We start from the raw sequence: 24,702 nt of genomic DNA on the forward strand, positions 1-24,702 counted from the left end.
AGTCGATCACTACTGGTGTCTCCATCTGGAGGTGGAGCAAGGTCTCTTTCAGCGGTGGAGAGAGCCTTAGTTAGATCTGGTCGCCTCCGAACAGAACGCGCAGTGCCAAAAGTTTCCAAGGCAGCACTCGCTCGGTGCCGCTTTTCGTCGCGAGTGGATCTTCGGTCTCCTTTCCGCCTGTACCTCTTCTTCCCAGAGTGCTCAAACAGATCAAGTGCAACCGAGCTCAAGTCATTATTGTAGCTTCGGACTGGGCACAAAGAGTCTGGTACCCCGAGCTTCTGAGAACGGCCAGCGATCTTCCGATCAGACTGCCCCTTCGGGAAGATATTCTGTTGCAGCAGCAGGGGAGTGTCTAGTCTCCACCTCCTTGCACGGAAATTGAGTGGTGGCAGGTGATCGCTATCGACCTTCCGCCCGAAGTCTGTGATGTTATCTTTGCAGTCAGGTGTCCCTCCACTAAAAAGGTGTATGCCTGTAGATGGAATAAATTTGTGGCGTGGTGCACACCAAAGGCTGTTGATCCCCCTTAATGTTCCCCTTTCAGAGGTTCTCGTGTATATACTTTCTTTGGCTCATCAGGGTGCTTTAGGCACTCTTAAAGGATATCTTGCAGCCATCTCTGCTTTTTCTTCAGCTGCCAGATCAGCCTTCTTTATTTTAATCTCCTGTTCTCCTATCGTTAAAAAAGGTGAGGCCAGCGTCCAGCCATACTCCCAAGTTTCTTAGTTCCGAAACCGGAGTCGGAGCTGGTCCCAGCTCTAAGGGCCACCACCTGTCACCCCAAAGCTCCACTCTCTTACCGACAATCATAATCTCTGTCTTTGTAGTATTAAGCTGGAGACAGTTCGCCGTCAACCAGTTGGCCACCGCCTTTAGTCCATTCTGAAACCTGGGGGCGTCTTGTTCCGCATCCCCATTGAGAGTAACCGCCAGCTGAGTATCATCGGCACTGCCTTGCGACCTCAGCCAGCGTTCTCACGTACAGGTTAAATAACGTGGGGCTCAGCGAGGATCCCTGCGGAACCCCCATGGCCAGAGGCTGGAATTTGGACTGAAAGGGTGGGATGGCCACACAGAAAGAACGATAGTCGAGAAAGGAGCGAAACCACTGTAAATCCTGTCCCCCAACACCAATATCCTCCAACCGGTGCAGCAGAATGCTGTGAGAAACAGTGTCAAAGGCGGCGCTGAGGTCTAATAATACCAGCGCCGCCGTCTGACCAGCATCCAAAACCGCACGTAGGTGCTCCACCATAGCAAGAAGGGCCTTCTCCGTGCTGTGTGTATGAACATACCAGAATCCTTTCCGTTAGAGGATCGTCGGTTAGATGGACAATTGCACACCAAAGCCATCGCCCTCACTTACAGGAAGCTTAGTAATAATTTGCCAGACTCATTTGACAGCTCAAGGAGAAATAGGAGGGTGATCTGTGGGTCATTGAGGATGAGTATTGGAGGCAGGCGCTGATGTCTCCCAGGGAGGCTACCATCACACTTAGATACCGCCTTGTTCAACTTTGTGTTTTCCATCGATCATATATGACTTGAATCATTCTAGCAAGGATAGAGACTAAGACTGACAATCACTGTTTCAAGGGCTGTGGGCAACCAGCCACCTTCTACCACATCGTATGGGACTGCCCAGCGATACACAGCAAAGGGGGTAGAATTACAACACATATGCATTCTGACCTAGGGAAGGCAATTACCTTGCCTCTGCGACTAGGCCTGCTCAACATCTGGGAGGCGACAGATCTAACTGAAACTGAACAACAATTTGTGACGTTGGGCTTCACATTATTCAAACGAGAAATCGCCTGGGGATTGGATGGAGTGAAGCCACCGGAAGTGGCAGTGTGGAATAGAGAAATGGATGAATGCATGATAGCGAGAAGGAAGTATTTATCGCTAGGGGGTGCCCAAAGAAATGGGACAGGATATGGTCCAAATGGAATCTGTACAAAGGAGAGATGTGTGTCATCAATGGTAGAGTTAGAACTGAGGAGGATCGGGAATGGAGCACAAAATATGTAAAGTGTACTTTTGCTTGAACTTATTCAATATGTGAAAACCACTATATGTGATGTAATGGGATTATTACCACATGAGTGAAATGTCTGTCATTTTGTTAAATAAAATTATTTTTAAAAAAAATAATAAAAATCAACTTCTGGGAAGACTTTACCTTAGAAAAAGACCTTGTCGTCGACACAGTCGACGACTCCTTCGTCGACTAAGATTTCCGTCGACGCAACATCTACGTCTACGGTAACTTTCCCTTCGCCTAAACCAGAGATAATGACGACAGCGTCTTCTCTGTCGACATTGGTCTATGTCTCAGTCAAGCCTATCTTGTCGACAAAAGAATCTTCATCTGCCATAGTCAGCGCCCCGTCGACAGGCAAGCTTAAGAAGATTCCGTCGACGATCCCTTCATTGCCGACGCCACCGTCGACGGTTGCTCCATCGTAGTCGACTCATCGACGACACCTACACCGTCGACGACTAGATCGTGGACGAAGGTTCCGTCTGTCGTGGAGGAAGGTTCCGTCTCTGTCAGGATCCAAGCCTCCGTCGACCCGCAACTGTCTACATGTACCACCATGCAGGTTTGGTCACCTTCTACGGCTTACATCCACACCGAAGCCTTCCTTGCTTCAGAGACGCGGTTCTGGACTAGAAACTTTATCTCCATTACACCTGTCACCTCAAACAGTCCCCTTGCAGGTCCCTGACAAGTTGCTGGACTCTGGGGATAGTGAGGAAGATTCTGACCTGAATGAAAGGTTTGGAACAGTAACAAGTCATTCGGAATTGCACATCAAGTACCAAGAAGAGGATGATCAAGATGGCCAACCTTCGCCTGAGCATGTGACATCACCCATTACTAGCGTCCCCACAGCTCAGATGCCGGTAGCATTGCTAACTATTCTACAGCACATGCTGAATGACTATTATAGGCGTTTTCCATATTCTGAGTCAGCGGACTCTGTGCCTCCTACGCCTGTGGTGCAGACGTCCATGTCTGATTTCAGGTCTCCAGGGCCTCCTCCGCCTGTAGCTTCCCATCATCCTGAAGAACACCAATCTTCTGAAGAAGAAGAGAGAGAAGTAGGTGAAGTTGATGACAGATCCTTGTTGTCGGAGTGCGACGATTATCAGGTCCAAACACCTTCTCCTTCACCTCCGGTTACCGCAGATTCACCTCCAGTGGATGTTGGAGGATTCCATCTTCTCATGGAAAGAGCTACACAACGTTTCCATATTCAGATGGAGACTTCACAACAGGAATGCTTCCTCTATGATTTCAAGGACCAGCCAAGGAAACAGACGAAGTCAATACCAATTATTGATTTAATCTGGAAAGAGGGAATTAAGGTGATGTCCACTCCTGCATCTATCCCTCCAGTACTGCCAAGAATAGATAAAAAATATAAGGCTCCTAAAAAGTCCCCAGCTTGGCTTATAGGACACCCAAAGTTCGATTTGGTGATCGTACAAGCTGCACAGAAGCGATCCAGAAATCCTGCCTCCCCAATCTCAGCCCCACCGGATAGAGACGGCAGGCGTCTGGATGCTATTGGGAAGCGTGCGTCTACAATGGCAGTAACTACAGTTCAGGCTGCCAACTCTTTAGCCATTCTAGGCAGATACGACCGGCAAATGTGGTTTGACATCTCTCCATATATCAACATGCTTCCAGAACCTTCCAAAGCAGAAGTTCTTAAAATACTGCAGGAGGGTGAGAGAATCTCGGCTGAGATTATTGACTCTTCAGTTGATGTGGCTTCGACTGGATTCAGACAGTTAGCGGGGCTGCTGTCCTGAGCAGGCAAGGCTGGCTAAAAGCGACTTTGTTCCGCCAGGACTTGCAAGCTTAGGTATTGGACATGCCTTTCGATGGGGAATTTTTGTTTGGCCTGCAGGTAGAGGAAGCCTTGCAGACAATCAAGAAGGACACTGAAACTGAAAGGTCCCTAGGCACCTTACAATTTCGGAAGCCGCCCTTTTGGGGTGCGAGAGGGCGTGGATCGTCCACTACTAAGGAATCAACGTTACCAATCCCAACCTTTCCAGTCTTACGGCCAGCGCAACACAAATTATTCCCAAAACAAAAGAAAGCCTGCCTACCGCGGAAAGGATTCAAATAAAAGACCATGAGTTTCATCACCTGCCACCGCTACTGCCGCATTGCCACATATAAATTGGAGGAAGAATCTCAGAATTCTACTCCAAATGGTCCTCAGTAACCTCGGACAGGTGGGTCTTGGACATTGTGGCCAAGGGCCATGCCCTTGAATTCGAAAAGTTTCCTCCAAATGTTCCCCCAAAGGGCCCACCTCATCTCAAAGAGCTGTTTCCCCAGATCAATCTGATGTTAAAAAAAGGAGCAATCGAAAAAGTCCCTCAGGTTCAGAGAGGAACAGGATTCTATTCCAGATTCTTTCTAATAAAGAAGAAATCTGGGGAACGGCGTCCAATTCTAGATCTTCATGCCCTCAACAAGTACTTGGAAAAGCTAGCGTTTCGGATGCTATCGCTCTCAAGAAATACTGCATCTTCCTTCGGCGGGAGAGTACATGGCCACCTTGGACCGTCAAGATGTGTATTTCCACATTCACATTTTACCGCGTCACAGGAAGTTCCTACGTTTCAGAGTGGCTGGCAGGGATTTTCAATTCAAGGTCTTCCCCTTTGGGCTGCGTTCAGCACCCAGAGTGTTTACAAAGGTCCTGGCTCCAGTAGCAGTACACCTCCGGCTGGAGAGAATACAAATATTTCCCTACTTGGACGATTGCCTTATCAAGGCGAGTGCTTACGCAAACACAGACAACCATGTCCAACGGTGTCTGTCTCTCTTCCAGTCACTGGGTTTCTCCATCAATCTCAGCAAGTCACAGCTAGAACCGTCCCAAAGCCAAGCTTTCTTGGGAGCAACCTTGGACACACAACCGGTCCGAGCTTTCGTATCGGACGAGAGACGAGAGGATACAAGACATGGCTCGAATTTTACGATCAAGAAGGTCCGTTTCAGTCCGACAGTTCAAGTCTTTTCTGGGGATGATTTCCTCTTGCATTCCTTTGATACCGAATTGCCGCCTCAGGATGAGGCCTCTTCAGGAAGAACTCAACTTGCATTGGCTGCAGGTCTCCGGATCATTCGAAGATCTTATCCGAAAAACCCCTCTCATCCAAGGAGCTCTTCTCTGGTGGATTCAGGAGAGAAATGTACAACAGGGTTGCGCGTTCCTTCAAGACGAACCAAACTTCACAATCGCCACAGACTCATCCCTCGAGGGTTGGGGAGCACATATTCAAGGGCTGACGGTCAGCAGGAGATGGAGCCCTCAACAGAAGGGCACATCAATCTATTGGAGCTCAGAGCTATCTTCCTAGCCTTCAAGTCCTTTCACACAATCATTTAAGGGGCCAAGGTATTGGTTCACACCAACAATACTACAAGCATGCATTATTTGAACAAACAGGGAGGAACCCGGTCGGTTCGTCTGTCTCAAGAAGCCCAGGAAATATGGGCATGGGCAATAAGACACAGAATTTGGCTAGCCATGTACCGGGAACTGCAAACGTTCTTGCGGACACCCTCAGCAGGTCAATGGTGTCCACCCACGAATGGGAACTTCATCAACCAATGGTGGATGGGATTTTTCAACAGTGGGGTCATCCATATCTAGATCTGTTTGCGACCAAGAAGAACAGCAAATGCCTATTCTTTGCAAGCTGAAATCCCCACAAAGACGCTCAGGGGAATGCGTTTTCGATCAACTGGTCTCAAATATATGCTTACTCCTTTCCTCCGATACCGTTGGTTCCCAGAGTTCTCCGGAAGAGGAAGAAAGAACCGTGTCGCCTGATTCTCATCGCCCCATGGTGGCCTCTCCAATACTGGTTCACGAGCTCCTTCTCCTATCAGAGTGCAAACCAATTCAGTTTCGACCAATACCAAATCTCCTCTCCATTCAGGATGGTAAGATTTACCATCGGCTTCTCTGAAATTAGCGGCTTGGCGTCTGAGTACCTTGAATTCGCCCATCTGAATATCTCTGCAGATTGTAAGAAGGTACTAGCCAAGGCAAGAGCAGCTGCTACGATAAAGACTTAGACTTAAATGGAAAAGATTCTGTATCTGGTGTCACTCGGCTGGGATTCATCCTTTTCTAGCAAGGCTGGATCAGATATTCCCATTTTTCTTACACCTGGCAAGATCAGGTTTATCTCTCGCAAATACTAAAGGTTTTCCTAGCAGCCATTTCAAGGTATCGTCAGGATGGGTCCACTTCTCTTTACTCTTCAAGAATAATACAGCAGTTCTTTGAAGGACTTTTCAGAAAGTTTCCTCCGGTACATCATCCACCTCCATCATGGCATCTCAATATAGTGTTAGCGCAGCTCATGCGCCACCCTTTTGAACCAATTCACAGAGTGGATTTAAAATTTCTAACATGGAAAGTGTCTCTTTTGTTAGCTTTGACTTGTTCTAGAAGAGTCAGTGATGTCCAGGCTTTCACTGTCCATCCACCTTACTTACAGTTCACGTCTAATTCAGTAGTGCTCCACACGAACCCAAAATGTATGCCTAAGGTGCCTTCGGACTTTCACCCGAACGAGCCAGTCATCTTAAGAAAATGTTTTCCTAACCCGCAATCCCCTTGCGGAAAGGGCATTGCATACACTTGACATCAAGAGGTGTTTAAAGTTCTATTTGCAAAGGACCTCTGCAATATGCAAATCCGATCAATTGTTTGTCGCTTATGGGAAAATTTGACAAAGACATGCAGTGTCTAAACAGACAATAGCTAGATGGATCTCTGCAGCTATTGACTTTTGCCATACACAAGCAGAAAGACCTTTACAGGCAATTCCAAGGGCTCTCTCTACAAGAGCTGTGTTTTCCTCGACTGCTATCTTCGCTGGGGTTCCTCTGCAGCAGATCTGCAGAGCAGCAACTTGGTCCAGCAGGCATACTTTCACCAAGCACTATTGTTTGTATGCAGCCAGTGAGACTGATGCTTCAGTGGGTCAAGCAGTTCTGCATAATCTTTTCAGATCAGGTGAGCCTCTGTTTCCCTCCTCCTCTTATTGCTTTTCAGACACCTATTCATGCTTATTATGTACATTCTCATGTGACTGCAAATTTCATGCTTTGAGAAATTAGACATTTGATTATATGATTGTGTTTTTCATATGTACAAACTTATGCTTCAAATAGCATCTTCCAAGTATAGATATATACTGCTATCTACTCCGATTCACGCATGTGGATCTATGAAAAGACACCCCAATACTAGAGAAGAACAATAGTTACTTACCTGTAATCTGTGTTTCTCCAGTGTTGGTGTCTTTCATAGATTCACATGCAACCCGCCCACCTCCCCTCAGAGGCTCATAGGCTGAATTGGTTTACCATCACTCCTGTGCGAGAAAATCTTAGAGCCTGAGCCTCTGGGGAGAACTTTCTGGTGTTTGCTGTCGCCTGATTGGCTGCAGTTTGGGCTATACAAAATGACTAGGGTAGTCATGAGTATGGAAGTTTTTTCTCCTGTAGCTTGGGTTACTTTACTTCCTGGTTTGTTATTACCAGGCTTTTTCTATGGTATTTTGGCATATTATTGCTTTTTTATGTACCGTGGGACTCCCACTCCGACGAAGGGGAATGATTCAGGCATGTGAATCTATGAAAGACACCAGTACTGGAGAACCACAGAGTTCGAGGCGTGTGGGCTGCTGAATTCATATCTGTGCATAGATCGCTGCCTAGTGTTGGGTCCGGATGATCGCACATTGTTGTCCTGGAAGAGTCTTCGAAGTATCGCAAGATAGGTGGCTCCTCCCCTGGACTACAGTGCGCATGGGCATCGACTCCATCCTCAGATTGTTTTTTTCCGCCATTGGGTTCGGATGTTTATTGGTTCACTCTAGTCGGAATCGATATAAACTTTCTTAAGGCCAAAAGGCCTTTAGTTTCTTTGTCGGTATAGTCTTGCGTTCGGTGCCTGATTCTTCCAGCTCTGTTACGAGCCGGATTCCAGAGAACTGCGTGCTTTCGACGCGGAAGGCCCAGTCGGCGCCACAGACCTTATCCACTGATCATCATGGAACAGAGCCCGTTAAAGAGATGTCCCGTGTGCAACTCAAAGTATCCCCACATCAACGTCCACCCAGTGTGCAACAAGTGTCTGTCCCGGATCATGATGAAGCCAGTTGCATGGCTTGTTCCCGTTTTCGATCCAAGAAGACGCTTAAGCATCGACGCGCTGCGCGCCAGGAGGCCCAGCACACTGCACCGGCGCCTGTGGACATCTTCGATGCCGGGGATGATGAGGGAGCTGACCCGTGTCGGAGGTAGACTATGACTACGACGCGGACGCTGAAATGTTCGAAGCCGAAGAAGTCGTCGACGAGGCAGGAGACGACGATGGGGCCTTTGGGGCCATGGAGGATAGCTCGAGCGAAGAGCTAAATCAAACTGACATTGGGGCCGAAACGCTTCAAAAGGCTCAGGTCGAGGGATCGCCATTAGGCCTTACCCAAGATCTTACAATGGGTTCTACGGCCCCGCCTTCGGGCTCGGCTACGGACATTACTATTGAGCCGCACCCTGCAAAACGAAACCGAAAGTAAAACCTACGGTCTCGACGCAAGCGAAAGCACTGGTGCCCCCCTCGAAACCAAAAGTGCGCATTACTTTGTTCGAATCGAAGGCCTCGGAGCCGTCGGCACCGACGAAGCAGAAGGGTGTTGTCGATCCGAAGACACAGGTCAAGGGCGTCGAGATGAAGTCTGCCACGCCGAAGACAAAGGTCAAAGTGGTCGAACCGAGTAAATCGGCGCCGAAGGTGGTCGACACAAACAAGGGACTCAGTGATCCGAAGGTTCTCGAGACTCCGCATCAACATGACAAGGCCAAGAGCGGCACAACCCACGAGGCCACGTCTAGTGGTGCCTCGAAGAATCCCGTCGACTCGGCGCGGCCGTCCGCCGCTTTCTCCAAGCAGGTGGCGGACTCCCTAAAGCGCATCAAGGAGAAGGCCTCGACTGTCGGCCCGAAAGATCCTCCACCTTCAAAGCCGGTCGAGAAACCTCAAAGCGTTGACGCCCATTCACTTCACGCTGCCGCCGAAAGTGGCGCCCAGGGCTTTCACCCCTAAGATGGGCGCCGGCGTGCCCGAGAAGGTGCCCTCGGTGCCGAAGTAGACGCAGTGGTCCCAACCTTAAAGCATCGACATCTTCGTTGGAAGAACAACAAGAACACTTTATCGATGCCGAAACAGGCAGACTTTCCCTCCATAAACGGAAAATTGCCACCGGAACAGCCGATGGAGTCCTATAAAATTCCTTTAAAGAAAAATAAGGATTCCACTTCAACTCCTGTTCTCGTGGAACCCCTTTCTCCACATGGCCATGATGTCTTACCCACTTTCTCTGACGTGGCCGCTGGGGATGGTGATGATGATGAGTACAGCTATCCTCACTACACCGACCCTGATGATACCAATGAACCCTGGGCAGCTGGTGCTGACCCAGGTGATCCTCCCTCTACCCCAGACACTCAACTCTGCTGTAAAAACGTCGCCTACAGAAGATTCAGCGGCATTTAATGCCCTCATTGAAAGGGCGGCTAAAAATCATGATGTCCATCTCCATGCTGACCCCAATGACGTGGACTTTCTTTTTGACACCTTTTCCGTCTCAGAGAGAACTGTCAAGACTCTGCCCATGTTGAAGGGTGTCTTAAAACATGCTGGGGAGATCTTTAAAGAGCCTACCAGAGCCAGGGTGATAAACCCTGGGATTCAGAAGAAGTATAAACCAGCGCCTACTGACCCTACGTACATCAAGGGACAGTTGCCTTTGGACTCTCTTGTTGTTTCAAATGCCCGGAAGAGGGCTAATTCTCAAACAACGGGTGATGCTCCTCCCCCAGATAAAGAATCTAAGGTGTTTGAGGCATCAGGGAAAAGGGTGGCAGCTCAAGCTCAATATCTGGCGCATTTCAAATACACAAGCACTTCTAGCGAGATATGACAGGGCACACTATGACACACTGGAGACCCTGTTGCAGCACCTGCCAGACGAATACAAAGAGGCAGCTGAGATGCTCATCCAAGAGGGGAAGCTAATATCCAATGCTTCCATTAAATGTGCACTGGACGCGGCTGATACCGCGGAGCAGAGCTGTCAACACTAGCGTCATGCTGAGATGACATGCCTGGCTCAGAATCTCGGGATTTAAGCCAGAGATACAGACCACCATTCTTAATCAGACAGTAAACCCTGATCATCTATTTGGCCCAGAGGTGGACACCACCTTGGAAAAGATAAAAAAGGACACTGAAACTGCTAAGTCCATGGGGGCTTTGCAGTCCCAGCAATTCAGGGGTGGTTCTTTTCGTTGCTCAAGCACTAGAGGGGTTTCCAGAGCCAGCTCTCCCAAACCACGCAGTACTATAAAGGCAACACGAAGTCCACATACACCAAACAAACTCAAGGTGGATATCGTGGAACCAGCGCCAAAGGCAGGGGTCGTGGAAACAACAACTCCAGATCCTCTGCCACTAACAAACAGTGACGCCTTGTCACTTCCCCCCGACCACGCAGCACCGGTCGGGGGGAAGACTTCAACAGTGGAGTGGTGTGACTCACTGGTTAGAGGCGGCAGACCCGTAAGCAGAGGACGGCCCGGGACCAGGGTTCGATTCCCGACGCGGCAGGGTCGTGGACCATGGTCAACGGGCTTGATAATTCTCGCCTCGGAGCCTACTTCAGTCAGGGACCACACTCGGCAACTCTGGGCATTAGCTTGCCTCATCTTCACAACGGCCCCCCCAGACCGCCGGGGATGCTTGGTCGCACCTTAGAGATACCCATTAGGGACCATCTCTCAGGGTGAGCCAGGACGGGTTCCCCAGCGGTCGAAGCGCGGAGATACTCCTCCGGGAGTCGATTCCTAGCGCTATATAAACCCACAATTAAATTAAAAATTAAAATTAAACAGTTCCTGCCAGTCTGGAAATCCATCACCACAGACAGGTGGGTCACACAACTTATACAGTACGGTTATTGTCTGGAGTTAACATCCACTCCACCCAACATACCCCCAGGACACCGTCCTATGTCCGCCTCGTCATGCTGCAAAAAGGGGCAGTCGCGCTCGTGCCTGTGGAAGAAAGAGGCACAGGAGCTTACTCACTGTACTTCTTGATACCAAAAAAGGAAGGTTCCCTCAGACCCATACTGGACCTCAGACCCCTTAATCAGTACATTCTATCGGAGCACTTTAACATGCTGACCCTGCAGCAAGTACTCCCGTTGCTCAATCAGGGGGATTTTCTCGCGACTTTAGATCTAAAGGATGCGTATTTTCACATTCCGCTGCACCCGTCACACAAAAAATACCTCTGGTTCACCATCCAAAACCAACATTACCAGTTCAAGGTTTTGCCTTTCGGGGTCACCACGGCACCCAGGGTGTTAACAAAGTGCCTGGCGACGGTGGCGGCGCACCTAAGGAGACAAAACATTCACGTCTACCCTTATCTGGACGACTGGCTCATCCAGGTAAGGTCGGCCCAGCAGTGTGCCGCCCACATGTCCCACACCATTCACCTTCTTCCCGATCTGGGATTCTCCCTGAATTACCCAAAGTCTCACCTACAACCCGCCCACATACGGCAGTATCTGGGTGCGACGTTAAACACTCAGGCAGCCACAGCACAGCCACATTCAGTGAGGGTCAACAGCATTCAATCGCTGATACAAAGATTCAGACCTCAACACTCGCTCCCAGCGCGAGTGTTCATGCAGTTCATAGGCATGATAGCCTCCTGCATCTCCATAGTCCCGCACGCGAGACTACATATGCGTCCGCTTCAGGAGTGCTTAGCACGTCAGTGGACTCAGGCTCACGGACAGTTGAAAGACCTAGGTTGTTAACCGGTCGGGCATACAACTCTCTGCATTGGTGGAATCCACGGAACCTTTGCAAGGGACAACCGTTCCAAGAGCCTGTGCCACAGATCATCCTGACGACGGATGCTTCTCTCCAGGGATGGGGAGCTCATGTACTCCATTACACTGTGCAGGGACTATGGACACCACAGCAAAGGAGGATGCACATCAATGTTCTAGAACTGATGGCGATCTTCATGGCACTAAAAGCCTTCAAAGTACATCTGTGCAACAAGGTCGTGTTGATCTGGACGGACAACATGACGGCCATGTACTACATTCAGAAGCAGGGAGGAACACACTCTCCACAGTTGTCTCATCTGGCTCGGAGCATGTGGAAGTGGGCCATTCAGAGAAACATCTTCCTCATGGCAGAACACCTCCCAGGCAAAGACAATCAGATGGTGGACCTGCTCAGCAGGTACAGCCACCAAATGCACGAGTGGGAAATACATCCATCGGTACTCCACCCGTACTTCCAAAGGTGGGGTCATCCAGAGATAGACCTGTTCGCCACACAGGAGAACGCAAAATGCCGAAGCTTTGCCGCCAGGTTTCCATGGATGAACTGGTCAGGCAAATTTGCGTACGCTTTTCCCCCAGCACCTCTAATACCGCTGGTGGCACGCAAGCTGAAGCAGCACTCGATGACTCTCATCCTGGTTGCTCCGACGTGGGCTCGCCAACCATGGTACACCACGTTTCTGGAACTGTCCGTGGTACCGCATCAAAGGCTGCGCCTCACACCCAGGCTATTGACGCAGAGCCATGGCGACATTCAGCATCCAGATCCGCAGCAGCTCAACCTGGCGATCTGGCTCCTGACGTCTTAAAGTTTGGCTACCTCAACTTACCTCCTGACTGTATGGACATCATCCGGGAGGCAAGGAAGCCCACCACCAGAGCATGCTATGCGGCAAAGTGGAAGCGGTTTGTCATTTACTGTGCAGGCCACATTAACCCGCTGGATGCATCTATTCAGAACATCATTTGTTATCTCTTACGTCTATACAAATGTAATCTGGCCTATGCTTCCATTCGCATACATTTATCCGCAATGCCTGCTTCTCTCCAAAACAGACAGCACCTTTTCAGGGTGCCTGCCATTAAAGCCTTTCTGGAAGGACTCAAACGAGTCATTCCTCCGCGGACGCCACCAGCTCCGGAGTGGAACCTCAATGTGGTCCTCACCAGGCTGATGGGTCCCCCTTTTGAACCACTGCATTCCTGCGAGATTCAATTCTTGACATGGAAAGTGGCTTTCCTTATAACGATTACGTCGCAACGATGAGTTAGTGAACTCCAGGCACTAAGTATCCAAGAGCCATTTATTCAAATTCATTCTAACAGGGTGGTGCTTCGCACTAACCCTAAATTCCTTCCTAAGGTAGTGTCTCAGTTCCATATCAACCAGACTATAGAACTACCTGTGTTCTTCCAAAATCCAGAGTCACTGGCGGAGAGAATGCTCCACACACTTGACGTCAAAAGGGCCCTAATGTATTACATTGATAGGACCAAGGATTTTAGGAAGACTAAACAACTCTTTGTTGCCGTTGCGCCACAACACAAAGGTAACCCCATTTCCAAGGCTTGTATAGCCAGGTGGATCGTTAAATGTATTCAGATCTGCTATCAGAAAGCCAAGCGCACTCTCACCATTCCACCACGGGCCCACTCCACCCAAAAGTTGGGGGCCTCCATGGCTTTCCTTCTGAAGACCTATGTAGAGCAGCCACATGGTCTACCACACACACATTTACAAAACATTACTGTGTTGATGTGCACTCCAAACAGCAGGCAGCTGTAGGGCAGGCTGTTCTAAAAACACTTTTCCAAACTGCTGCAGCTGGCACGGGCGGCCGCCGTTAATGGAGGGACTGCTATGTATTCTATGCACAAATATGAATTCAGCAGCCCACATGCCTCGAACCGAATATGCTACTTACCAGTATGCATCTGTTCTTGGCATGTAGGGCTGCTGACATTCATATCGCCCGCCCTCCTCCCCGGTGCCTGTAGCGGCTGCAGCATTCACACATACTTCTAGCATGGTCATCATTCACGTAGTTTCACTCCATCTTGGCCACAATGGCTAAAAACAATCGGAGGATGGAGTCGATGCCCATGCGCACTGTAGTCCAGGGAAGGAGCCACCTATCGTGATACTGCGAAGGCTCTTCCAGGACAACAATGTGCGATTATCCGGACCCAACACTAGGCGGCGATCTATGCACAGATATGAATGTCAGCAGCCCTCCATGCCAAGAACAGATGCATACTGGTAAGTAGCATATTCGTTACAGGTAAGTAACTATTGTTCTTATGTGTATACAGTCCCTAATATTTGGTCAACATTTTCGAGGTATCCCCTTAACCTCTTCTTCAGGACCACACAGGGACCAGCCCCATACGTGCCACTCCTTGTGAAAACCTATCATAAAATGAGGATGCTCACCTAATGTGTGAGCACCCGATTAAAACTACGTATGATTTAGTCTTTGACTCTTAGTATTTATGCTCTAGCAATAGTATGCCTCATGGTCTGCCGGGGTAGAGGGGCTTGTAGTCATACCTTCGTCAAAGCAAACCGCCGTCTAATAACACTTACTGGCACCGGGATCTGACATTACAGAGTTTTCGTGAAACTACATGTACTTTGGAGGGTGAACCTAACCAGTATCTTCATCTCTTCCCCCCTTTTTTGATTGCATGCTCATTCCCCCAGAGCAGCCGTGGCAACCATGGCATTAGTAAGTGGAGTTTCAGTCCTTGACATCTGTCAGGCAGCAACGTGGGAATCCCTGCACACGTTTACCAGACAGTACTGCCAAGTCCGGAGGGATGGGTACTTTGACCGATCGGTCCTCCAGGACTTTCTTTTGATTTTGGTTTGTGGACCCTCCTCCGGGTATAGTATTGCTGGGGTATCTATTCGAAGGTAAGGAATCTAGAACTAACAGTCTCTCCCAGATGAACAAGTAACTTACCTTTGGTAACAATGTATCTGGTAGAGACATTTGTTAGTTGTACGTTCCTTACCACCCCACCCATCCTCTCCGCTCTGCGAACAGATTTCAAGAGATAGGCACTTCCCTAAAGGGCCCTAGTTTTGACGCACCAGTGATCAGTCTCTTTAATGGCTCAGCGCTGCTGGCGTGGAAAGTCGTGTTAAGAACTGATGTTGGCACGTATGGGTGGCGACTATGTAGGTTCTGTGATGTCATCCCGGTGCCCACGACAACCAACGCGGAGCCAACCGATGCCACCTAACGACGCGCAGGGGTACTGCTGAAGAAAAAATCTCCGGATTAAGACTGATGCCTGGGAGAAATTTTAAGGCAATAAATCTTCAACTAACATGTAACCAGATACATTGTTACCAAATGTTAATGACATGTTCTTTTTTTTTTTTTCTTCATCCATCACACCTGAGAATATACCTGTTTTTTTTTTTATTTGTCCCAGTTTTCATACGTTAGATTGAGTGTAGTGTGCTTTCGAGACCTTTTCAAAGATGCCACTTGTGTTCTAATAACTATGAATATGGGAATTTTGGCATTTTTGTAACTTTCCTTGAATGAGCTGAATCAGTAATGTCATCTGGCTTGTTTAGCTGGTTTCCAAGTGTAGGTGTGTTTGTGTAAAGTTTTCCACACAACATTTCCTATCCAGGTCTGAATGCTATTGATGAGTCTTCTGTTTTATGTCTAGTTTTGCATTAAAATGTGTTTCTTCCTTGCAGTGTTTTGGTTGTACTAAGGGACTTTTAAATGAGATTGCTATTTTCTTAAAGTTGTTGTCCCTTATAGCAACTATCTTTTTAAGAAGGTTATAGTGGAGATTTATTAAATCCCTCTCTGCTAATTTTTTTCTGTTCCACTCCGCCTTTAGCAGCACTGCCAGCCTAGCCTTTCTCATTTTCAACAAATGGGTACCACAGATAAATTCCTAAGAACATTGCACAAATAGGTCCCAAAAGAAACATTGCGCCTCTCATCCAGTGTAGACGATGTATAGATTTGTGTTATTAGTTTATCTGAAGCCTAATCTCATTGTTATCTCCCTGATCTGAGGTAATTACATTACTATTTTCTGGAACATATCGTGCCTAGAAAGTTCATTCATGAGCAGCCTGTCAACATATTTTGTATCCATTTCTAATAGTAATACATATTAATGATCAAGTGCCGTGCTGCTTTGCACAGTTTATACTACGTTTTATTAAAGTACTTGTGGTCCCGGGTACACCCATTCCTTCCATGACAACTGCTTTATTGCCCAAACCTGTTGGATGGTAAAAGTACTGGAAAGTTATTTTTGAATTCCAAGGCATTCACATTTAACCCCATTGCTACCCCAAACAGCAGCGGGAAGTGCCACCAAAGGTGAAGAAATTCCCTGATAGCGCCTGCATGTCCCTGCAATTTTTGATGATGTTGTCAGTTCTAGGCTTGAATTGAGCAGCGCCCCAACGTTCATGGTTTTCTGTGTTGTCTTGTTTCAGGGCTCTAAAGGCCTTGTGGAGCTATCTGAATGAGAAGGGCGTCAGCAGCGATAAAATCTGGGAGAAGATCAAGGACATAGTCATCAAAACAATAATTGCGTGAGTGGGGGGAAAGGGCGGGCACTTTTGGGACAAGTGATGTGACCCTTTATTGTTTGTTTCCTGCTAATGCTGCTGAAAGTTAATGAGGGGAGGTAATCGAGGAGATGAGGGTAAATGGTTTAATTTATTTAATGCATTGTGACATTACTAATACTGCCTTTAGATAAGGGTGCAACAAAAGGCAGAATTTTAGTCACTTGCAGAAGACTCCATGAGGATCTTGTCTGCAGATATCAGGAAAGATGCTACCTAATGAGACCCCTCATAGGTAACCTAAATAAATCAGTGTGCTGTATAGTATTTTGAAAATACATCAGTTTACAAAACAGCAACAGTAATGTTGCATCCAGTAAAACAAAAAATAGACCATTAAAATTGTGTGTTTATTGGATTGGATGTGTATTTGTAAAGCGCGAATTGCTGCCCGGAGGCGTCCAAGCGCTAAGTAATACCTATGAGCCAGTGTGAAGGAAGAGTGGAGTTAATTAGACTGGGTGAAATAAAAAGGTTTTCAGCTGTTTACGGAAAGCTGGGAGGTTAGAATTAGCTCTAAGGTGCAGCGGAAGGGCGTTCCAGGCCCTGGCCGCATTGTGTGAGAAAGACCTGCCTCCGGATCTAGATCTTTTTATTCTGGGGGCCACGGCAAGGAAGGTCTGGCTAGAGCGTAAGCTTCTATTGGGCGTGTAGTGGGTAATTAGATCCAGAGTGATCCTGGGGCCAGTGTACCAGAAGGCCTGATGAGCTATGCACATTGCCTTGAACATAACTCTCTGACACACTGGCAGCCAGTGGAGGGTTACCAATCCGGCCCTCACTGACTGTCTGCGGGGGATGTCAAGTAAAATGCGAGCTGCGCAGTTCTGGGCTGTTTGAAGCCTTCTCAGAGTGGATTCCGGGGCCTCAAGGTAGAGTACATTATTAAAATCAAGGCGTGACTGAATTAGACCTTGTACAGCTGCTTGTCTGGCTTCCAGGGGAAGGAGAGGAAGAATTCTCCTTAGCGTCCTCATGATGCCAAAGCATGTGGCTGAGAGTTTTGTGGCTTGTACACTAAAGGACAGAGATCTATCGAGCCAGACTCCAAGACTCTTGATGCTATTTTTGGGGGTAGGAGGGGAGCCCAGACTAGGCGGCCATATACATATATCTCCAATATAATCCTTTGCAGTCCCCAAAGAAAGTGCGATGACTCTGAATATCTTAGGAACGTATGTGGCGTAGTGGCCCAAGCTGCTGACTCCGGAGCCAGTGGGAACCAGGTTCGAGTCTCGGCTTGAACATCCTGCAATTCTGAGCAAATCACTTAATCTCCCAGTGCCTACAGTTCAGTACAATGAGACCCTTACAGGTGATTTGCCGCTCTTTGCGAATCCTAGATTTAGCAATAGTGTATTGTTTTTTTCCAAAAGTATCTAGCCTGATGCCTTTCCGCCTAAACAAAAGTCTTAGTCACAGCACAAGTAGCGTCTTTGCAGATTTGTGTGGAGATGTGTATTCAGTAGACCTAGAAAACATACTAAACACCAATTCCTACATCCGAAACCATGTTGGAAGTATAAAACACTGTTCAATGTAAAAAAAAAATGTACTTGTTTTTATTGGTTTTAATACATTTCACACCTGCACAAGTACCACATTCCTTCCTTTACATCACTGGTGAATGTGACATAGGTGATTTCAGAGTCCTCCCTGTGTTCTGCTGTTTTTCTGCTTTCAGGGCAAACAGCACTAATTAAGGTGTTAGCGACAACCTGCAGTGGTAGCTGGTTATTCAGCACACTAGGAACCAAATTAAAGGAAGAAAAGAAAAACACAAGGAAACAAAGTGCAGCAGAACCAAAAATAATTGTCGGAGCTCAGTTTACATTGCTATAGTCGATATGCTGATTACACAAGCCGCGCATTTTCACTGCCTGCACCCTTCCATTCCTTTTTTAGGTCGAGCAGACCTACGCTCAATGCGTGAGCATTGAGGGTGTCTGCTTCAGACCTATTGTGGCCCGTATTTAGGAATGTGGACAGCTACCAGACGCGCGCTTTGACGGTCAGATTTCACCTCGGGAGCGAGCGTCTGGTAGCTGCGCATGCGCGAAGCAAATCCCTTGCTCACACACAGACAAGGGCAGCCCCCACCCCTCTGCACGCACGCACACACACACACACACACACACACACACAGGCGCGCACATGCACACGCAGGCATACGACACACATGCAGGCACACATACAGGCACACTATCCCCTACCTCGCATTCTCTCTCAATCACACACAGTCACGCATGCGCACACACGCGTGCACACACTTCCCCCACCCCTCCCAGGCATACACACAGGCACGCACGCACGCACTTCACTTCAGCCCTGGGTCCCACTCACCGACTGCGCTCTTCCGGCGGGCTCCTCACGGCGCGGCGCGTCTCGTCTCCTCTTCTCAATCGGGCTCGCGGACCTCGGGAGGCGGGACTTCCGGTCGGCCGCGACCGGATTCGCCGGCCGTCCAAGAGCTTCCGGGTCGCCGCGGGCAGCGCGGCGGCACTCCTTAATATGAACTTGTTTCGATTGAGTTGTTCACGTTTAGCGTTTCAAATGAGAATACCACATGTGAAGGCATCACGGGAATCTATTTTTCCACAAATGGTTCTTTTTGCGGGGGCTGGTCTGGGGGACTTTGATGCGAGGGCTCCTTTGATTAGTGTTTTTATATTTACAATAACGCGGTTATGTAAAAAAAACTGGTATATTTGTAGGATATAAAACAACCTTTCAAGAGACACCATAACACCCCGCACGGCCCTTGGCTGCCCCAGGGTGGGGAGCGGGCGTACAGCGTCCGGAGAAATGTGTGGCCGGAAGTTAGAAGCAGCGCCTCACTCCACTTCCTGCAACAGGTTCCTTTTTACGGTGACTGTGGCCCTTTCTACTGTCTGCCCCGGCGCCCCTACACCTGCTACACGGATACCTATGTCCCTGTGCTCTGGTATTGTCCGGGCAGCGGCTGACGTGCCTCAGTCCCAGCACAGAACACAACTGGTTGTGGTTCGCCCAGAGAGCATTGGCTCAAGAAAATTTACCCTCCCGGCTATATAGTTCTGCTTGTATACAAGCAGCCCTGTGTTCGAGGTATTTGTGTAGCGCCTAAGACGGGGTTTCCGAGCGCTTGGCGATCAGGGCCTGGACGCTGGTGATAGATGAGTGATGCAGCTGGGTGGCAAAACTGTGTAATGTGTAGCTTTTGTACATGTATAGTGCAGGTGCACGGGAGGCATCAGAAACTGGATGCCAATGGGCGCCCTCACCCTCACACGCCCTCACCCTCACACACCCACACCCTCACTCACCCTCCCTCACCCTCACACACCCTCACCCACCCTCACACCCCCTCACAAACCCTCTCACCCTCACCCACCCTCACCCTCACACACATCCGCACACACCCTCTCACCCTCACACACATCCTCACACACCCCTCACCCTCACACCCCCTCACCCTCACAAAATCACTATGTGCTACCACAGCATCACTGAACGCCACAGCATCACTCGTTTGCCATCACAACATCACTCAGCGCCACCACATCATCAATCTCTGCGACCATTCAACACCACCTGGTTCAAATATGCTCTCTCAATGTTTGAAGCTTTATTACAAATGTAACAAAAACATGTTAATATTTCACTTCTGTTCTTGGAATTTCGTCACAATAAAATACACTGAACATAATCTTCACAAAAGTTATTTACAAAACTTTAAGCTATTGCCATTATAAATTACTATAACTTTTATTTAATTATTAACTATTAAAAAAAAATTAAAAGCCATTGTTATTTGTAATATCAATACATGTAAGTCACGTAAATACAACATATTGCATTACAAATGCTATAGGTGTCACATTTGCGAAAGTTATAACTATTGGCATTGTAAATGACAAAGCTATTAATTTAGTTATTTTCAAAAACAAAATATAAATAAAAAAAATTCATTTACAATACCAATAGCTCAAACTTTCCTAATGCGAGACCTATTGCATTGCAAATGCTTGTTGCTATATTCTTGGCATTACGAGCCATTCAAGTAGACATCATACTATTTAACGTAATGGTCTAATATGGTATTCTAATATGCAAATGTTAACACTGATATTGCCTTTTTGAAAAATACTCTCTCAAGAAGCAAATGATGCCCAGTGGTGTAAAAAAGGTGTGACACTAATAAGATTTTAGTACCGACTATTCCTAAAAATGGGCAGTTTCCAAGACCTAGTGTACTCTATACATAAACCTATTCAAACTTTGATGAAGGATATTTCAAGATCAATTTTATTATCTCCCACAAAGGTCACCTTCCACTTCTGTCTAGAATGTCATTATAATGCCAAGTGAGCAAGTTCCAGTTGTACTAACGAATGCCATTCATGCATACTGTCCATGTGGATGCAACCATTAAAACGAGTTGATGTTATTTGATGTAGAAAGAAAGGCAATATAAAGTTATATGTGCAGTGTTTAGGTGAAATCCAGTGGTCTTGAAGAGAAGGGTAGGGGTTTATACCAATCCTAGTTGAATCACCTGTTCAGGTTATGTCCGAGAGTCCCTTCTTCCTGCATGAAATGACAACTGACACTATTAACATTTGACACATTAGGCAAAAAAAAAAGTTATATCAATTCTGACAAAAGATGCTCAAAGAATCTCAATACTCAATCTGAATGTTTCATTCAATATGTTTCAGAATTAACATGTAGTAGGAAGACATTACCCTCCAAGATGTACATTTAATCACTCTTCAACATTAAAACCATAAGGCGATTTTGTTTCTAACTACAAGATTAAAAACACGTAATTTGCAATATTCGATCTCCTCCTCTTTGGTTGCATGGTATCCTATCAATGGCATAGTATGATAGTAATTCTCTATTTATCCAGTTTTGGCTTATCTTTATAGATCCACATGCCTGAATCATTCCCTGTCGTCGAGATGGGAGTCCCACTATAACATATTCAAGCAGTGCTTCAAACACTTCATAGGCTATATTGGCCCAAGGCTATCTAAACAGTAGCCTATCTATGTCCTTTTTAAAAAAAGGTCTACATGTTGGCATCCAGCCAATCCGCAAGTTCTCCTCAGATTTTCACTGCACGTTGTGTGGAAGGGAGTCCACACAAGGAATGTATTTATTGCCTTTATCCAAGGAATGAGGTGGGAGATTTAAGATCTGCTGCACCTTCTCAAATAAGACCCTCAGGGACAGAGAGAAAAGGTTGAGGAGGCTTCCAACCACTAAACATAAGTCAAATTCTTCACATGCGGAAGAGGACAGAGCCTCTACATCCCACAAAAGGGATAGATCCAAAGACAGTTCCTCAGGCGAGGGACGAAAACATAACATTCCTTCTCAGGACTCAAAGGCTGCAAGAAAGGAGAAGGTCACTAAGCACACCTCTGAGCCTGCGTGATCTGTTCCCTCTACACCTGCCCAGAAGTTAGGAGATAGTCCAAGAGCCTCCTCTTCAGATCCTATGGGTAAGAAAACCTTTAAAGAGTTATAGTCAACGACACCCTCTCGTCGACGCGATTGTGTCACATCGACCCCTTCGTCGACAGCAACTGTGACGGCGAATCAGCCTCCTATACGTTCTACTGGAGTCTCCACATTGACAACGAGAACCCCATCATCAAAGTGGACTGTCGACACCCCCTCGTCGACTAGAATGCCGTTGGCGAAGACCCAGGCGATTACTGATTTGTCAACGAGTGGTCTGTCGACAACAGGGACACCGTCGACTGTAGACTTTCCTTTTTCTGTAATTTCTGCACCGTTGACGCCACTGTCAACCAGGATTACTCAAGTCACCAGAGTAACCAAGACATTCCTACAACCACCCAATGCAATAGTATAGTAAGGTTTCACCTTTGCTTCCATCCCATCTGCTAGGTTATGTAGAGGAGGAGGAGGATGATAATGATGATGGCCTTAATGGGGTGGCGGACAGCCCATCTGAGCTTCATGTTGTAGAAGAGTAGGGTCTGCAATCCTATGATCACCCCAGATTTTTGCTTTTTGCTTCACTGGTTTACGACTTCTCTGGCTGTGGGCCTGCTAATCAGACCCACAGCCTTGCTGTTCTCTCACTAAATTGACACGTGTACCTTAGGTGCATTTACCAATTGGTACTGGGCCACCTTATCAGACCCTGTAACTCAGGGCATAGGTGTACCCAGGGCCTACCAGGGGCTGCATCATGTATTGTGCCACCCCTGGCTGGCCATCTAAATCTGACACAACTGGCTGCACGACAGCTGGGGCAAGGTGGTGTAATCACCCTTTGCTTTAGATATAGTATACCTATATCTAACCCTAAAATGGACACATAGATTCCTATCAGTCACTCCTATGGCAGGCCTTGATAATCCTGAAGGCAGAGGGCTTGTAATTATGTGAGATGGTGCTCTGGCATGAGCTGAGCCCGTTTGCAGCTTGCGGAACCAAGTCCTAATAGCTGTTCCATGATAACGCGTACCATATACTCTTAAGTGCATTATAATCCTCGCGGTTATATGCTAACTCTGGTATCGCTTTATCAAGGTGTCATACGAATTGGAATACTAACCCCTCGCCAATTCTGGCTTCGGGGTTAGCATTCCACCCTTCTAGAGGGACACAACATGTATGTAACTGTGAACCCCGGTTAAAGTTAACTCAAGCCTCAGCATCACAAAATGGATGCTGCCACCACAGACACAAGTCTGACCTCCTGCTGCTGGGAGTCCTTCCAGCGAGGGAGGCTTGGACAAAGGGTTTCCTGTCAGGGGCGGTGCTAGCACCATCCCAGACAGGGTTTTGTGTATCCTGGGTAGGCAGGGCTTTAGAGGAAGGTGACTGCAAGTGGCACCCCGGTGCTCACTATGCATAGGCCGGCTAGAACCAGTTCCAGGGGCACACCAGCCCCTGACCTGGGGAAAGTCCGGCATGGGAGAGGGGTGTAACCACCCCCCTTCCTGGTCCCACCCATGGGCAGGACCTAGTCGCGTGCCAGCCCCTTTTCCTAGTATAAAGATAGGAGCGGGCCCCCTTCCAAATTAGATCATCTTTGAATCCTGAAACTACTTTTTACGAAAGGAACTCAAGACTTCTTCCTAAGATTTCTCCCTTGTGACTAAGGAATAGTCACCCTGCACCCGCAGGCACCATCTAAGAACACTGCGGTTCGCTGCACGTCCTTCCTCCGGAATCCGACCGACCAGCACGACGAGACCCGGCTTCTCTGGCACCTCTGACCTCTACCTACGTCGTTAGCTCAGCTGAGATCCGTGGGTGTGACGAGACCTCGAGGGACCGGCCATCTTCAGAACTGCACGACGCTTATCCAGCACGACCGCCGAGGGATCCTCGAGTGAGTGCTTTGGGGTTCGAGAAGCCCTAACCCTGAGCAGCTCCAGCACCGAAGTCCAGCACCTCAGCATCCACCAGATCTGCGTGGGGCCCTTCTGCTCTTTGCTGCTCACCGCGTTGTCCGGCTACTTGCCTGCTGGCTTGTGGCCCTCTTGACGACGCCCAACGACGACACCACCGCTGGTCTGGTTGCTCCAGACTGGCCCTTGCTCCCCTCCAAAAGAGGAGCACCCCGGACCCTCCTGGTCCACTCCAGACGCCATTTTAAGTCCACCGCGTGGGCTTGCATTTGCCAAGACTTGTTGCCCCAATCCTGGGTCCAGCGACGTCGACAGCAGATACCTTCGTGGGACAGCTCGCACCTCCATCCTGGTCGCCGACAACGCCTCCTGGTCCGTGAGACTGCAGAGCCCAGCGTCGCCCACTCACCTGGTCGAGGTGACTCCATCCGGTGCCATCCTGGTGCCCATCTGATCACTGGCTAGTGATTCAGGACTTGGTCCCCTCTGCTTACAGGTGTCCTCCATCTTCGATCCAGGCTTGGATCCATCCGAATCTCTTAACTGGTCGCCTGCCAGCAACTTCTTCTTTCAGGCTCCATAGACTGCAACGAGGATTCCCGACGTCTTTTCAGACCTGTGCAGCAGCAGCCCCTGGGCTAGGTAACCTCAGCATTTCGGTGCTCCAGCATAGCCTCACTATCCAAGGGTCCAGATCCTTTTTCGTTT

At 48.2% G+C, this 24,702-nt stretch overlaps 1 protein-coding gene across 2 annotated transcripts in view; it reads left to right on the forward strand.

The window, feature by feature from the left end:
• The window catches only part of TTLL4 (tubulin tyrosine ligase like 4), a 400,271-nt gene that overhangs the window by 224,468 nt on the left and 151,101 nt on the right, over positions 1–24,702 (forward strand). For both annotated transcript variants that reach the window (XM_086954424.1, XM_086954426.1), the window contains one exon: positions 16,478–16,576. In XM_086954424.1, the coding sequence (XP_086810550.1) occupies positions 16,478–16,576 (99 nt within the window). The remainder of the gene's footprint in view (positions 1–16,477; positions 16,577–24,702) is intronic.

This window comes from Lissotriton vulgaris, chromosome 2_1 (genome assembly GCF_964263255.1).
Source record: "Lissotriton vulgaris chromosome 2_1, aLisVul1.2, whole genome shotgun sequence".
In the NCBI taxonomy this organism is placed as follows: domain Eukaryota; kingdom Metazoa; phylum Chordata; class Amphibia; order Caudata; family Salamandridae; genus Lissotriton; species Lissotriton vulgaris.